The following is a 17,528-nucleotide window of genomic DNA, read 5'->3' as shown; positions in this document are numbered from 1 at the left end:
GTCAGGGGGCATGGTAATCTCATCCTATCATCCACGCACAAAATACTCGCTAATGTGAGCATGATCCAGCAAAAACGAGTCAATCATTCAGTATTCAAAGGTAATGGTGGTAAATAAAGGAAAGACAGTAAACGAAGAGAAAAGTAAAATACTGTTTACAAAGAAAGGAACGCATTGCATTTAAAAAGATTAAAAATTCTTTATTAGACGGAGTTAGGACTTTAAAGTCCTCTCTACCACTCAACTTCAAACAGGTTATATTGAAGGTTAGAGCTGGAATTATAAAGTAGTTGGTGTGTTGGTGCTTCATTAGTAATTTAATTACTGTACACCGGAAATACCTGAATGATGCTCATACTCTAAGCTCCTGCGCTCCAAATACAATACATTTATAAACTCTGTATTATAAGTTTTGTATAGGAAATAACTTTAAATTAGTAGGAGAATGAACAAAAGATAATTTCGGGTACATTTACAAAAATATGTAAAAATGATGAGAGAGAAGTCAAATTGTTTAATTAAACTAAAAGACAAAGTGAATTATAGTATGGTACCAGGGAGAATATTCAAAGCAGCTCTGTAGGAAACATAGAGAAAAGATGTTCTCTTATGCTATCTCTTTTTATCATATCCGTATATTTTGTACGGTATTATATCTGTATTTTCCTTTAACGACGTGATTAAGTGGTAGAGTGGACATTACTGTCCAAACTTCGCCACGTCAACAAATAAATAAAAAAGTCATTATATTCTATTCTATCTTTTGTCTATGATATGAATTTCTTTAGCAATGTAAGTGGCAGTATTCCAGAAGAATTGGGATAATGCATCAAAATTTTTATATTTTAAGATTATAAAAAGTATATAATATTATATGAAATAGAACAATAATGGGAGGAAAGATGTAGAACATGAAATATCATACAAATTAGGGTAATGAAATAGTAGAACAGTGAGAATAAAATGAGAATATTTTTTTGTGGGGATGAAAAGGGAGCACTATGCGGATAAAAAATGTTTTTGAGACTAGGAGATGAGTGATGCACAATATTATTTTATATATTGACTTTATATATTTTATATATTTTATATATTGAAGAATCGGAAAGATAACCCCTCAATGGTAGCGATAGAAAAGAATGCTCCAAAAGTTAAGTTTTCTTCTCTATTTTACTATTTGCATGGATAACAAGGATTCAATAATTTATCTATATATCTATTGAATAGATATCCAAGATGAATACAAGAGAACGTATATTCAAAAAGAGCTTATCAATCACATCAATAGAAAGATGTAGATGTGAATAATTAGCTTGATAAAGCAATAAAAAACTTTATTTACAAAAATATCATTATATTTTATTGTGACTGCATCTTTGTTTGTCTGTGAGTATTTTATGCATCAACAGAATTTTTTTAAAGATATTTATAGAGGATTGAACAAAGAAGATTCAACGGGAAAATATTCAGCTATCATGGAGAATGATAGGTTGAAATGCTCTCAATCTGAGGATTACTTCTCTCTTTTCATTCTCTCAATATTTGATTGAATCTTGTTGGTTGCTGCACGTGTGTATTCGAATTCAGTAATAGTAATATTATGAAATACAATTATAAAAGATGGTTTGAAATTTCATATGAATTTAACCAGAATAATGATTACTGTATCACCTTGTTATCATATACTTTTCGTTACTTGCCTAAATATACTGTTGATTCATTCATGATTTTTTACTAATTAATACAATTTAGAATCAAAATAGTTTATGTGTAGAATAATGACTCTCTCGTTACAATAATTGTTTGAGTGTCAATAATTTGCACAAAAATTATTTTCATTCTAAATTATTGTATTTCTCAAATTTGCTATTTATAAGATGAGATATATTTGGTAAGATTGTTGTACTCCAAGTCTTTCTAGAAGATTATTATTTCTTTCATTAGAATATTGAATTGGAAAAAAAGAAATTTCTAATTACGGTTTTTAGCTTGAAGTCTCTTCCCCAATGATGGAGTCCGTATCCCAGTGCTATACCCATAACATAGACTGTCAGGCGATGAGTTGGTAGGATATAAGAGTAATCAGCCGTGTCAAACATTCTCGAGACTCTGAAAAAGATGAATAGAGATTTACTCAAGAATGATTATTTCTCCAGAATTAGTCGCGAAATATTTCATTCAAAGAGAGACTTTCAATCTCATTCGTTCCTTACCCTCATTCAATAACAGAGAGAGCGTTTCTGAAAGCATTGAAGGAAGCTTTCAGTTCATTAGACTGAACAAAAGACTTACTCTTCAAATTAGTTTGATTAAGTTATAAGTAGGCTACAATGAGAAGATTGAATTGAGTATAAGGGTGTGAATGAATTTAGACTATTCTCAATGAATCGTAAGATAGGATATCAACAATTTAATACTGAATAAAACGCACTAGGCTCAGTGAAGTTTGATAACTATTGATTCAATTCTTAATTACAAGATCAAAATAATTTGATTTGGTGATTCTACAAAATCAGTAAAGGGAAAACTGAAGAATTCTACATGAATAACAAAAGGGCTTAATTTCCCACTATAGTTAATATAGTGAGGTCCACTTTCTAATGGCAATGGAGAAATATAGGAGAAAAACGTAGCTGATACAGGTTTATCTATGTAATATTAACTGTTCATTCTCATATTAAATTTATCAATTATATTTTTCAATGATTTCATAATGAATTTTCATAATTAAGATGAAATATTTTGTTGATTAATTATTAATTCTACATGGTTAAAAGACGATCGGGCAAGAGAGCAAAGCGAGAAAAAGATAACGCTATCCGCTTTGTTGAATGATGGACAAGGATAGCAATACCATTGCTAATCAAACACTGCTATTATAACGTAGACCTCACTATAGACCAGGTAAGCTCTATAACTCAATATATTTTTGAATCTACTCAGAAAGTCAATAATGACTTTCAGACTAGATTCAATCACTTCCTTATTTGACATTTTCAAACAATATGCAGCTCTCAGGTTGCAAAAATCTCTGTCTATCCAGATTGAAAAGAAAAATATGCTTTTCCATAGGGAGAGATGATTGAAATATTATAGAAAGTTATTGTATTCGAGTCTTTGAAACTACTTTTTAATTTGAAACGATTGTAAATGTATTATAAAATACTTTTTTTTTTGTTTAAATCATTTGAGATTTATTTACAATTTATTACAATTTCCAACGATGGATATTCAATCTTTACATAACTACTTGGAATATCTAAAAGAATGGTTTTGAAAAGCATAACGATAAAATGGTGAAAAGAAACTCTCAGTCATCAGCCCCCCTCAATCCCTCACTCAAACTAAACCTGAGTATCGAATTCAATCCAGTGGCTCTTGAAATGAATAGCCTATTCCTCTCATTTAATGATTATTATCGTTTACACCACTCAGAGCTATTATATGGAATTGATGTAGAAGTGGCTGAAGTGGCTGAGTCCACTCCACCAAAGCCAACGAGCTGTCTGATTACAAGGAGTTACATACTCCAGTTAATATCCAATTATTATCCTCTAAGTAATAGGAGTTATAGTATTCTATAATAGAATACTATAAAGTTATAGTATTTCTACTCCGAGTAGAAAGAAAAATAAAAATCTTAGTACCCTTTTTTGAAATATTTAATCACAACATGTTTCGGACATTGATGTCATTTTCAAGTGATATGAAATAAATAAATAAATACTGCTAGAAGATTCTTATTTTGATCATATGTTAGTGTATCCATATGATTTTATGAACTAATACTATAAATTGTGGATTTAAATTCGCATGATTCTATCAAAAATGGGGTTATTGGTGTCCAATTGGATTAAGTTTATTATTTTATCTCTGTTTATTTTTTTCAATCTATAGTATTAGTTCATAAAATCATATGAATACACTAACATATGATCAAAATAAGAATCTTCTAGCAGTATTTATTTATTTATTTCATATCACTTGAAAATGACATCAATGTCCGAAACATGTTGTGATTAAATATTTCAAAAAAGGGTACTAAGATTTTTACTTTTCTTTCTATTTCTATAAAAGTAGCCCTATACAGAAAATGAATACTCCGAGTAATATCCGTTCTTTAAACTCCCTGTGGTGTTGTCTATAATTTTGCGTAGAAAAAACAAACTCAAACTTTTCTATATTCTCGTGAGGGAATCAGTATAATCGATGATAACAAACTTATTATATATTTTTCATTGAAAATACATTGCATGAAGATATTTCAACTTTATTATTATTGTGATCATTGATCAATTATATACTTACGGGTTGCCAAAATGCACGAAAAGACTTAAATTTCTGAAATAGGTTGCATAGAACCTGAGTATTGTTGAGACTGTTCCAAGGACAAACAAAGTTACTAATCCTTGTTTTGGCCATTTCCAGACCATCTTTATTAGAATTGGAGATATAAGGAATAGCTGTGTGTCGATTCCAACGTGATGAGTGTGAGTCAGACACTGGAACAACGGAAACACATAATACTGTAATAATTGTCAAACATTTGAACTATAAAACAGATACAAATAATACTTAACAAATTTTATATGAATCGAATAAGCATTAGCCTACATATCAATCTAGTTCAATAATATTATAGTCAGATACACGTTATAATGGCAGTGGAGAAAGATAGTAGAACGATGCCGATCCTCTGTCTTGTCAATGCCTTCCTTAGACGGTAGCTGATACAGGTTTGTTGATGTAATATTAACTGTTCATTCTCGTTTAAAATAATCAAATATATTTCATTAAGAAAGAAATAATATTTTTCAATAGTTTCATAATGCTTTTTCATAATTGAGATAAAATATTTTGTTTATTAATTATTAATAAGAAAAGTAGATTCGTATGGCTTTTGTTGGTGGGTAGTCCCTTGCGGGAGGATCCCACCGCCTCAATATATAATAATTATTAATTAATAATTCTACATTGCTGAAAGACAATCTGGCAACAGAGCAAAGCGAGAAAGAGATAGCGCTTTCCGCTTTGTTGAATGATAGACAAGCATAGCGATACCATTGCTAATCAAACACTGCCATTATAACGTGGACCTCACTATATCTAGTACTGTGGAGAAAAGATAGCTTAGGTCATCTCAAAGTTTTCAAGTTGTAAGCTATATTTTCTCAATAAACCGCACAAAAATAGTCCGATGAGAGTAAATTCAACGTTACCAAATAAGAGTTAACGTTGTTCACATCTGATATATTTATCATTATCTATCATTCTCATTATTTTGAGAATTAATGAATACTTTCATAATACACGTGGCGAATTGGCAACGTCTGTGAATGGTTGGGGGGGGGGTATGAGGAGTGACTCATATGTTACAATTTCGATCGGACAATTTTCGTGCGGTTGTCTATAGTAGATACTTTGTAAATTTAATTGAATAGTTAGTTATTACTAAGAATAATATAAACGAGTACATATTGTTATACACATTAATAAAGAAGATCAACAGTGAACAGATGTTTTTGGAACTTGGGTGATTGGTTTAGAGAGTGAAAGACAATGTCCACAGTTCCTAGCATATTATTGTGAAAGGTAAATGGTAAATCAACCATTTTCATTGTTGAAGACATAAATATCACTAGATCCAAATATGTTTTTCAAATAGCGGAGTTAGAAGAATTCATGAGCAAGATCTAAAGAAGATGATGCTAAGAAGATAAAGAATAAACAAAATGGTGCTAACAGCTGACCGATGAACAGTTAAGAAAATGCTGTGGGCCAAGCAGACTCTGATTGTAAAGGGGGAAGGTTGCTAGGTCAAGGTCAAATGCCAGATGTAAGGTCATTGCCAGAACCAGAGAACAGTCATAATAGCCAGGGAATATCCATCTATGAAGCCATATGGGAAGAGAGAATAAGCATAGATTCTATACCAGAACCCTTTAGTTAAACGATCGTCGTTTTGAAGTCGCTTGTAATTTCCAGATCACTGGTTTTAAAAAACTCTCAACGAACTGTTTACAAGAACATTTTTAGGGTAGGCCTATCAGGACCACTGGTAGACTCTGATGAGATCATTCTATTCATTCATTTCACATTCTATACAGGGTGATTCTTAATTATGGTAAAATAATTTGATACGTGATAGTAGAGGTAAAAAAACAAAAAAAAAGTTCTCATAAACATATATCCATAAAGGCTTCATTAGCGAGCTATATAGGATGAAAGATCTCGCCCGGAATTCAGTTCCTCTGGTGAAATACACCGATGCTGAATTGTTTGGGGACTAGTTTTTGAAAAACTTATGCTGGATTCATATGGAAAAATATCTGAAAAATTGAATAAAACTAGTCTGGAAGCTGTAGTGTGAGTAGTTTTTGAGAAAAAAGTTGAAATATGCAAAAAATCTGAGTAGAAAAACACAGACTTCTACGTTTGATGCCCAATAACTTTCTTCAATTTGTTTGGGAATGCAGAATCGTGGAGATATTGGGAGAGATTCGGAGACCTGGGTTGCAAAATAGAGATTGGAAGAAAGAAGTAGTTGAGAAATCGAATGGCAGAAGTTGTTATAGTAACATCTGTGAGTTATACTATCAATATATAAAAGGTTAATCATGAAAGAACTCAATCAATTATTGTCAATCATATTGCTAATACATTGGATAACTGTTTCAACTGGAATAATTACAATCAACTTCCTCAAATTGACAACTCGTACAGTGTTCAGTTTTTTCGCTAAGGGTGATGCCTCATGAACTCTAGACTTGTGCGTGGGTGAATGGTGATGAATGAGGTGAATGGTAATGAGATATGAGTGGAACTACGTGGGTTCCGAACTTATCCGAAAAATTTATTTATTCACGAAGATGAATCTTTTTTGTTGTGATGGAGTTTCATCTTACGAGATAATTTTCACTGTTTTGTTATTTGACAGAATAATGTTATATTTAATAGTTTTTCAGAGTTCTATATCGCAAAAGTAACTTGAATCTTAAATGTGAATTTGTGCTTGGAAGAGTGAAACCTTTCTATGTGTTATTCACACCAAATTTGGTAATCCATAATACTCAAATACTGATCATACTAAGCAAGAGATGAAAAGCAGATCATTTCCGCGAAAAAGTGTTATTGAGAGTAAAATAAACTTATTTATTCCGTTTTGAATGATTTAGACCAGACCACATGATAAATAAGGGTCTCCAAGATAACGACATCGTTAGAGTGTGATTGATTCTTCTGTGATTGATGAGCCATGTGTTCATATGTGGTACTTGGAACCAAACAGTACTCAATAAATCTCAATACGACGATTCGTGCTTTCTTTCTGAGAGGATTTCAAGGATATAACAACATCATCATCAAGTCACATGAATTATTTGGGTGACTGATTGATATGAGTTATGAATTATAAACAAAGGATGCAGTAAATGATATATTTCAGCTTTCATAATTATTGAAACACAATCTATAAACTTAAGCTAATGTATACGTGGTATAAGATGATAACAACTGCAGATTGTCTGATGAGCTCTCAATGACAGCTCAAATTAGTTGAAAATAAACTATTTTTGAAGCTTCCAAAAAATAGACAATAATTAAAGTTTCATCCAGCATTGTTGAAAGCCATGACCTGTATGTCAGCCAACTCCCTGTTTATTCCTCTCTAAATCCAATCTTCTACTAACTTTTGTCATTTTTCTCTCAGATATAAATTGAATTATATTCTCAGAAAGAATTATTTCATAAATTTATAATCTATCTCATCTCATCAGACGTGAAACAATTTTGAGATATTTAAACTTTGTTTAAGTTTTTACCATGTTTGGCCATTTCCAAATCGAATGGAATGAATTTGATATATCGATAAAAAAGCTCACCTCATCAGTCGTGAAATAATTTCTTTTGAGATATTCAAACTTTGGCTCTGTCGCAATTGTCTCATGAAAGCATATGTTGTCAATAAGCCACTGAGCATTATAAATGGGTCTGTGTACAAACTTGCCGCTCTTGCAATAACTGTCCATGGCTTCCCAAGGTACTGGAAAGCACAAAAACACTTATTAATTTTCTATTCTAATCGCGGGAAAAATTGTATACAACTATATCCCAATTTGGATAAAACACATTACAATAAACTCACCTATCATGTTATCCTCTTCACTCTTTGGTAAACTCTCCATTATCGTTCTCTCTCTTCAGATGTTCACGACCTATACTATGTCTTCTTCCTCTGAAGTTTCAATATATTTTTATCTTCAATAATGATTTTAGAATTCGACTACATTATAGTCGAATTGAAATAAAATTAACCTTGAATTTGATTGCTGAGAGATAAGAAGCATCCAATATTGTTGTTGGAATTATATCATTAGAAGAACACTGAAGTTCTTATTTCTATGTGATAATTATGCTGTCTATCGTCAACTGTTATTTTATTGACATTGTTACTAGATGAGCACTGACATGTGTTATATGTAGCCATCTATGGTCACATTTATTCTATTATTTTCTCTCCTAAACTGTCTAGAATCTCAAGTCAATGTTCAGACAAGAAGGTTCTCTAAAGTTGAATGTTGAAATGTTGAATATAATCTATTTTATATTATCAAAGCCACTGATTCATTAATACAATTTAAGATTCTAGTTATGGTTGTTACACCATTAACAATATCTAGAGAACTGAAAACTTAATGCTGTGGAAAAGCTAAAAAAACTTCCAGTTGAGTTATTTTTGGTAAATCCAATAACTTCCTCAAAAATTGATATTCTCAGAAAATTTTTGTCTTATTCGATCAACAATACAATGGAGAATTTATCCTCAAAATTTCATGGATCTATTTCTTTCCGAATTCGAAATGACCTGTCCCAAAAATTTTAAATTTATTCGCTCATAACTCAAAAAAATGATCGGAGAAAATGTTTTTCCTGTGAAACTTTTTCTTTTTGATAGGTTGATAGTATACAAATCGAGAAAAACTTTGAAAAATGTCACCAGTAGAATTTTTTTCAGCCTTTGCACAGCCTTGAACATTGAGTAGCAATAGCTGTTCACACCCAAGTATTGAGTCTAGTCTATCCCAAGTATTCCAAATATGGCAATGAGAACCGTTAATAGGAAAACTTGGGGGTGTCTAGTCTCAACCAATGACAGTCTAGCTCAACCTTCATTGGTCAAAAGCTACTGGCCAATAGTAGAGCTTCACAAATACTGAATTCCACTGCTCAATGTTTAAGCTCCCAGTTTACTGTAGAATGATAATGTTGTAACTACCGAAGCTAGAATCTAAAATTGTTTTTTAACAAGTGGTTCTGTCAATATTAAGCCGTTTATACTTTTAATATGGATATCTACAACAGCTTCACATTCACAATTGCAAAGAAATTTGAACTAGAATGCTTCAATCTGATCGCGTTTCTAGTCATTGAGCCTCATCTTTAGCATATTCAGCGTATCTTGATATCTTCATTCCAGTTTACTGGAGAATGATAATGATGTAACTACCAAAGCTAGATTCCAGAATTGTTATTTAAAAAAGTGGTTTTGTCAATATTAAGTCGTTTGTTTATACGACATCTATTTATGGACATCTAAAACAACTACACCTTCACAATTACAAAAAAGTTGAATTAGAATGCTTCAATCTGAATGTGTCTCCAGTCATTGAGCTTCTGCTTACCTTGATACTCGACCTTTCAGACTACCTTTAAGTTACCTTGCACTATGAAAAATAATATACAAAATTCATTGGAAAGCAATTACACGTCGAATTGATCATTCAAAAGTTTGAAACGTACATTATTGTAACCTAATGTAATTCCAAATTCATAAATCTCTTTAAATATTACCTTGTGCTGAAAATATACTCAATTCATTGAAACTCGATTACAAATCGAATTGATTTTTAAAAGTTTGGAATTTACATTATTGTAGGCCTAATACGGAGTGTTCTGAAAAAAAGTGCCTATAAGTCAGGGCGTGATTCCTCTCATCAAAAGAAGGAAAAAGTTCCAATTAACATAGGTCCGAAAATGCTTGGTTCCCAAGTTATACAGAGTGAACGATTTCGTTTGAATTTCAGTTACCCTGCCGAAACGAAGCCCTGCGGGTATTTGTTGTCTATTAAGTAAGATGTACAATTCAGCGTACTTTATGTAAAATGAACTGAAAAATTGAATAAAACCGTTTCCAGACCTGTAGCTACAGTAATTTTTAAGATATGTGACGAAATACGCGAAACTTGGTCCCGAAAAACAAGTTCCTTTGATGTTTGAAACAAATTTACCATGTTAAATGTACAAAAAACATAGAATATTTTTCTACAAAGATGTATAATAAGTCTATAATAGACAAATGTAACCTTAACAAAATAATCTTTAATTAGGCCTACATACAAAATGCATGATAAATAGACAAAATCTGTTAAGCTCTCTATTTTTCATGCGTTTTGTATGTAATTAAGGATAATTTTTTAAGGCTGCGTGTGTCTGTTATAGACTTATTCTACATCTTCCTCTGCAAAATTAAATTTCCTACAAGTTCTGTGGGAAAATATTTTGTGTTTATTGTACATTTGACATAGTTAATCTGCTACAAACCTTAAAGGAACTTGTTTTCGGGACCAAGTTTCGCGTATTTCATCACATATCTTAAAAATTACTATAGCTAAAGCTCTGGAAACGGTTTTATTCAATTTCTCAGTTCATTTTACATAAAGTACGCTAAATTTTACATCTTAATTATCAGCCAACAAATACCCGTAAGGCTTCATTTCAGCAGGGGCATCAAAATTCAGACGAAATCTTCCACCCTGTATAAATTGGTAACCAAGCATTTTCGGACTTACGTTAATTAGAACTTTTTTTCTTCTTTTGATGTGAGGAATCACCCCTTGACTTATGGGCACTTTTTTCAGAACACTCTGTATAATGCTGAATTTATAAAATCTCTTCAAATTCACGTGGAATTTATTCCATGAATCATGTTGATTTACAATGGGTTTTAGATCTATTGAATTAATAACCTGAGGCCCAGTTGTACAGATGCCTGTTGAATTTTAACCGTGATTACATGCTCAAGAACTAATCAGATTAGCCTTCTTTTCAAAAACGCCTTCTCTGATTGGTACTCGTGGCATTTAATCATACATGATTTTCTCGTGGCATTTGATCATGATTTTCTCGTCATAATCATGATTTAATTCGACAGGCTTTTGTGCAAGCTTTTGGGCTTGAGAGTGCAAATGAAGAGAACAAAATCAATAAGTAGTTGAAGAGACAGTTGATTACCTCAGTCATTCCAGTTCGATTGATATACGGATTGAAAAATAGGGCCATTGATTTGTGCGATACAAGCAGCATAATGGCGTTCAGAGTCCTTATTCCATGGATGCTGGCTATGTCATCGTGGAAGCGTTTCATACTGAATAGTTTCCTCGAATTAGACAAAATAGAGAATGATTGAAGAATCTCCATACTTTTACCTGTAATTCAGAAAAATCAACATTCTTATGAGAGTTGCTAAATACTTTTTCAAAATAACTACATAAGTTTAATAATTTGATTGTATGGTATGAGATGTTGTGATATTTCTCCATAATTGGAAGAATAAGAAGTTGATGTTGTCAAATACCACTATATTTGTTCAAAAATTGATTTACATTACATATTGAGTTGAAGATGTGGTAGGTGTTACGATAAAACCTTGTTCTGTAAAGTAAATCAACTTTTGAACAAATATAGTGGTATTGACAACTTCAACGTCTTATTCTTTCAATTAGATAAGTTTATACAATTTGAAAGGATGATAGGATTCATGTTGATTGATAGATTATATTCCAATTGTGAAGTTTCCGAATAGGAAACTTATATGAACCCATATCTGGAAGCATCGCTTTACTTAGTTCAAATCTAATTCAAATATTTCGCTTCGACTTACAGCTAAGAGGAAAAAACTAAAACGAGCTTGTCACCGCACTCATTCGCGCATTCACATTTATTATTTTCATAATGTTTTTATTGTATATACAAATATTTAATAAAAACTGGTTGTACCCTTTATTATTAAAAACTTTAAAATATTTTAATTGACCTATGGTCGAAACTAGTCGTAAAAATATTTCAAAGTTTTTAATAATAAAGGGTACAACAAGTTTTTATATTGTTTTTATTAATTTGTACAAAAGTAGCCCATATAAGTGAAGTGTTTTTATATAAATATTTATTCAGAATATTCTATTGAATATGATTATCTATTTATGACCAAATTAACATGATCTCTCTAGAAAATACAAATTGAACAAATTTTTATATAGGGCTACTATAGTGAGGTCCACGTTGTAATGACAGTGTAGAAAGATAGCAGAACAACGTTGCCGATCCTCTGTCTTGTCAATGCCTTCTATAGACGGTAGCTGATACAGGCTTATTGATGTAATATTAACAGTTCATTCTCGTTTGAAATAATCAATTATATTTCATTAAGTAAGAAATTATATTTTTCAATAGTTTCATAATGCATTTTCATAAATATTGAGATTAAAATATTTTGTTAAATAATTATTCAAATTCGAATTAAATCAAATTTATTTCCATTCAAAATTCAGTTCACAAACATAATATTATAGATATTAATTCTACATTGTTGAAAGACGATCTGGCAACAGAGCAAAGCGAGAAAGAGATAGTGCTATCCGCTTTGTTGAATGATATATACAAGGATAGCAATAACATTGCTAAACAAACACTGCCATTACACGTGGACCTCGCTATAGCCCCAGAGAGGGTATAGAATGATGTATTCTCTGAACGTACATTCTATACGGCACTCTCTGGCTAGACTTTGGTACAAATAACGAACTGTATGTAATTCGATCAATCGAATCATTCAACAAGTCATCAATTTATTTTCAAGTGAAACGCGGTTCATAAACAAACTTACGCTAGCAGTCTTCATGATTAATCAAGTTTAGAGAATTGGCAATGTACTGTAGTAAGAGTGTAGAGATCTCAATTGCTTATGTTTGGGACACAATATCGAGCATTTTTTTCACAAGAAAGCACAGATCGTGGGATAAAAACTAAAGATACCTTGTACTATTTCTCTCCCAAATTCGGTCTTTTTTATCTATCTAAGTTCTGGAGAGACAACGTTTTAAACAAATTCGACCACATCATTCAGCTTTAATTGCTCTATTAAAACGATTGCGATCTAGCAATCATGCAATGTAGAATTTGAATTACTCATTGAGAAGATGAATATGAATAAATTCAAGAAATTTTTATTAATAGCTTTCTTATATATGGATAACTTAGAATCCATAGTCTCAATAGATTCAAAAGAAAAATTTCAATAGCTTCAAAAGAAAAATTAGACATTGGTTATTCAGGATTGGAATACATAGTAGTGAGAAACTAATACTGAGTAGGATTTAGATTTAAGTAGTATTCTTTTTAAATAAGGTAATTTATAGGTAAGAAAATAATAGTACCTCGGTTTAGTATCATTGTACTAGGTGATGGTTAGGGTAATAGATATAGTTTTAGATTTTTGGAATTTTTTGTATTAATCTGTTGTAGCATAAATTTGTATTAATTTGATAACCTCGACACATATATTATATTATATAGTGAGGTATCATTTAGAAAACGTTCAATATTTTCATATTATTGAAAATGTTTGAGAAAATAATATGTAATGTTCCTGAATTTATGAATAAACTCCTGTGGATGTGTCGTCCAACATCCAGAGAAATTATTATTATAGTCAGCGTTCAAGAAATCCACTTTACATCAATGGTTGTGATTCTAGAGACCCTCCAAAACAACGCCTTTTTTACTTCTACTATCTCAAAACCATATCATTTGAAAAACTTCCTTATTGTTAATATTAATAATGACGATGACTTACTTGTGGGGGTTTGGCCTTGCAGTGACTTATCATAGAATGTGGCTAAACTTGTGATTCCAATGATTATTATGAAAAATGCTCTGGAATAAAATTAAAACAATAAACAAAATGTAAAGAAAAACAGATGAGTTGAAAATATACTATTTCTAGAATATAAGCAAAACAGTATGATTATAGTATAGTATAATTGACCGTTACTCACACGACAATTCAAATAATATTTCAGTGAAATCAATATAAAATAAAACCGTATTTTATTGAAAAGCAATAGTTCATAGTTAGTTTGAAAATCTCCTAGCTACAATAAATCCACAGTAACACCATAGGACTTATTTTATCTGTGGTAACACTTAGGTACTAGCAGGTAACCCGTGCTCCGCAATGGTCTATTTTAAATTTTCCCTTTTTTTCTTTTTTGTGTAGTTGAGAAGTATATGCAATGGTCTATTTTAAAACTTAACAAACCGAAAACATGACGTAATGAAATCTTGGAGCGTTTGAAATAGGCCTATAACCATCCGCGTTTGATTAAGAATCTATATGCCAAATTTCAAGTTATTAAGTAGTTCAGACGTGATGATGCGTCAAACATAGTTTTCCTATTCCGTAAGTGTATTAGCCAGTTCTTTCCTTTATCATTTATCATAGTATAGATTAGTAGCCTAAAAACATAGAAAGTAAAAACTTATCAACAGAATTCATAACACACGAAAATTATAAAGTCTGCTCAGATATAATTATGGCATCATAATTATGAGTTCTATAAGATTTTAAATCATGATGTTTCAGAAGATAAGATTGAGATAAAAACTCGAGAAAGTGATGTTTTATATGCATTAATAGAATAGCTGGGACAAAGGTGGATTTTATTCCTATCAAAATTTGATTGTATTAATCAATTGCATTAATTAAACAGAGAGGAATGGAAAAGGAGGAATCATGTATGGTCCTGCACTGGGGCAGAACACTGATGATGATGATGATGATGATGATGATGATGAGATGATGATGATGATGATGATGATGATGATGATGATGATGATGATGATGATGATAAATCAATAAGTGATTACATTCCTTCTCTAATGTTTCTAAATGCTCCACCAATTTATTTATTAATGATTGTATTAATCAATTGCATTAATTAAACAGAGAGGAATGGAAAAGGAGGAATCATGTATGGTCCTGCACTGGGGCAGAACACTGATGATGATGATGATGATGATGATGATGATGATGATGATGATGATAAATCAATGAGTGATTACATTCCTTCTCTAATGTTTCTAAATGCTCCACCAATTTATTTATTAATGATTGTATTAATCAATTGCATTAATTAAACAGAGAGGAATGGAAAAGGAGGAATCATGTATGGTCCTGCACTGGGGCAGAACACTGATGATGATGATGATGATGATGATGATGATGTTGATGATGATGATGATGATGATGATAAATCAATAAGTGATTACATTCCTTCTCTAATGTTTCAATGCTCCATCATTTTTCATGAATGAAAAAAAACTCCAGTAATTTTTTCTCATACGGAAAGATTTATCAAACTGTTTAGAAATTATCACAAGCCACTTCTTCCTATACTGTACTCACACTTCTGTAGTAGAAAGTCATAAGTTGGTGCAATAAAGTTTGTACTATATAATCAGCCGTAAGATTCCCTTAAAATTTTAAGGATTTAATTATGCAACAACATCATAATACGAGTAGTAAGCGTTTTCACTAGTTCTACCCCAAAACTAGGAGAATAATTTTATTCTCGCTTGAAAATTCACACATATTCGTGCGTAATAGTGTCATGAAATGATGACATAATATGGTGTAAAATCCAAGCTATTGGCGTGAAAGGCGAGATTCGAGCCAACAATGTTTCGGTATCAATATAGAGAAAATAATTATAGCATAGAAAGGAAAACTATCTATCTTTTCTCTATGATATCAGTCCATCAACGTTGATATAGTCTCATTGCCGTACGCTAGAGACTGTTATCTCATAGAGAAAATACAGCATAAAACCTATGACATCTCTACAATTAATATTTATTTAAACATTTCATTTCTTTCCAAATTATACGTGAAGTTTTTGAAAATACTTATGGAATTCTCTTCTTCCCAATTGCATTTTATTGAAATATTTCATTATTAATTTTTCCCAAATTGCGAAGTGTTTGAAAATACTTATGGAATTCTCTTCTTCCCAATTGCATTTTATTGAAACATTTCATTTTTCATTTTTCCCAAATTGCGAAAAGTTTGAAAATACTTATGGAATTCTCTTCTTCCCAATTGCATTTTATTGAAACATTTCATTTTCAATTTTTCCCAAATTGCGTAAAGTTTGAAAATACTTATGGAATTCTCTTCTTCCCAATTGCATTTTATTGAAAAATTTCATTTTTAATTTTTCCCAAATTGCGAAGTGTTACTAGAAAATACTTTTTGAGTTCTCTTCTTCCCAATTGCATATTCCAATAAGGATTTAATTTTGTTATATACCTCGATACAGTACATCTCAAGGGACCGCTCAAAAAAGGTACTATTACGAGGTCTTATAGCATAAGACTTATGCTATATTTTCTTTATGCTATTGGTAAGTTTTCAAATCAGTAGAATTGTTCCAATTTTCAAGTTACTGCTTTCCGGAGACAAAAATAATCAAGTGTTTGAGACACAATACGAATTGCATATTAAAAATAATAATTATTGTTTTTGTCGATTCTTCCTACTAAATTTAAAAGCTTGAGTTAAAAGTTATTTTTGTGCCGAAGAAGGGTATTCTAATAATTTGATTTGTAAATAGTTGTGAACTAACCATAATTCCCATAGACAGGATGAAGGAGGTCGAAGAAAGTTTGAATTCTCTCCACTGGATAACATTGATTTGTCATTATGCAAGATGCAATAGAATAGACGCATTCTGTATGCTTGTAGTAGAGTAGGAGCGGTAAATAGGATTTATATGAAGAACAGTAAAAAGGTTGCTTATTCTGGAATGATATTGCATCATCATAGAAATCAAAGTATTGTTACAAAGTCATCGAGTCTTGCCCTAAAGTGATTATTAATAAGAACGTACAGCGTCGAAAAAATGTGAATAGGCCTACAACTTACAGGACCAATAATGTTGATTTTGGAGGAATGATGGAATCACTCTTTTGTTGACACATTTCAGGATCTACGTGAGCTCTTATCCTCAGTCCTGTTGGTCCAAGATGCTGTTGCAGGCTTTCCATGAGGGCTTCCTGAACATCTGAAGCACTACAGGAAGCAGGAACGCAAAGAGCCCAGTTGATATTTGTAAATCTCGGCACTCTGTGACCAGGCTGCAAAAAAACAAAAAAAAAACATCTCTATATTTATCATCTCTCTATTTTGAACATCTCTCTCTGAAAATAAATATTTAATGAAACATTCCATTATCTTCCCAAATTATAAGCAAAGTGTTTGGAAATTTTCATGGAATTCTTTCCTTCTCAATTGCATTTTCCAATAATGATTTCATTTTGTTTTATAGCTCGATATAGTACATTCCCGTCCTTCGGAGGAGACGATAAGCCGTCGGTCCCGACTACCTAAAAAGTAGTCGTTATCTCTCATCAAC

At 31.4% G+C, this 17,528-nt stretch overlaps 1 protein-coding gene across 1 annotated transcript in view; it reads right to left on the bottom strand.

Annotated features, from left to right (window-relative positions):
• LOC111060049 (O-acyltransferase like protein) overlaps positions 1-17,528 on the bottom strand; it is an 89,008-nt gene that overhangs the window by 10,437 nt on the left and 61,043 nt on the right. Inside the window, exons 4-8 of the mRNA XM_039442123.1 lie at positions 17,039-17,250; positions 13,910-13,989; positions 11,290-11,483; positions 7,881-8,041; positions 1,980-2,109 (exon numbers count right to left, since the gene is read on the bottom strand). Coding sequence (XP_039298057.1) covers positions 1,980-2,109; positions 7,881-8,041; positions 11,290-11,483; positions 13,910-13,989; positions 17,039-17,250 — 777 coding nt within the window. The remainder of the gene's footprint in view (positions 1-1,979; positions 2,110-7,880; positions 8,042-11,289; positions 11,484-13,909; positions 13,990-17,038; positions 17,251-17,528) is intronic.

This window comes from Nilaparvata lugens, chromosome X (genome assembly GCF_014356525.2).
Source record: "Nilaparvata lugens isolate BPH chromosome X, ASM1435652v1, whole genome shotgun sequence".
In the NCBI taxonomy this organism is placed as follows: domain Eukaryota; kingdom Metazoa; phylum Arthropoda; class Insecta; order Hemiptera; family Delphacidae; genus Nilaparvata; species Nilaparvata lugens.
The sequence above is the reverse complement of the archived record's forward strand: the minus strand, read 5'-3'. Positions and strand labels throughout refer to the sequence as shown.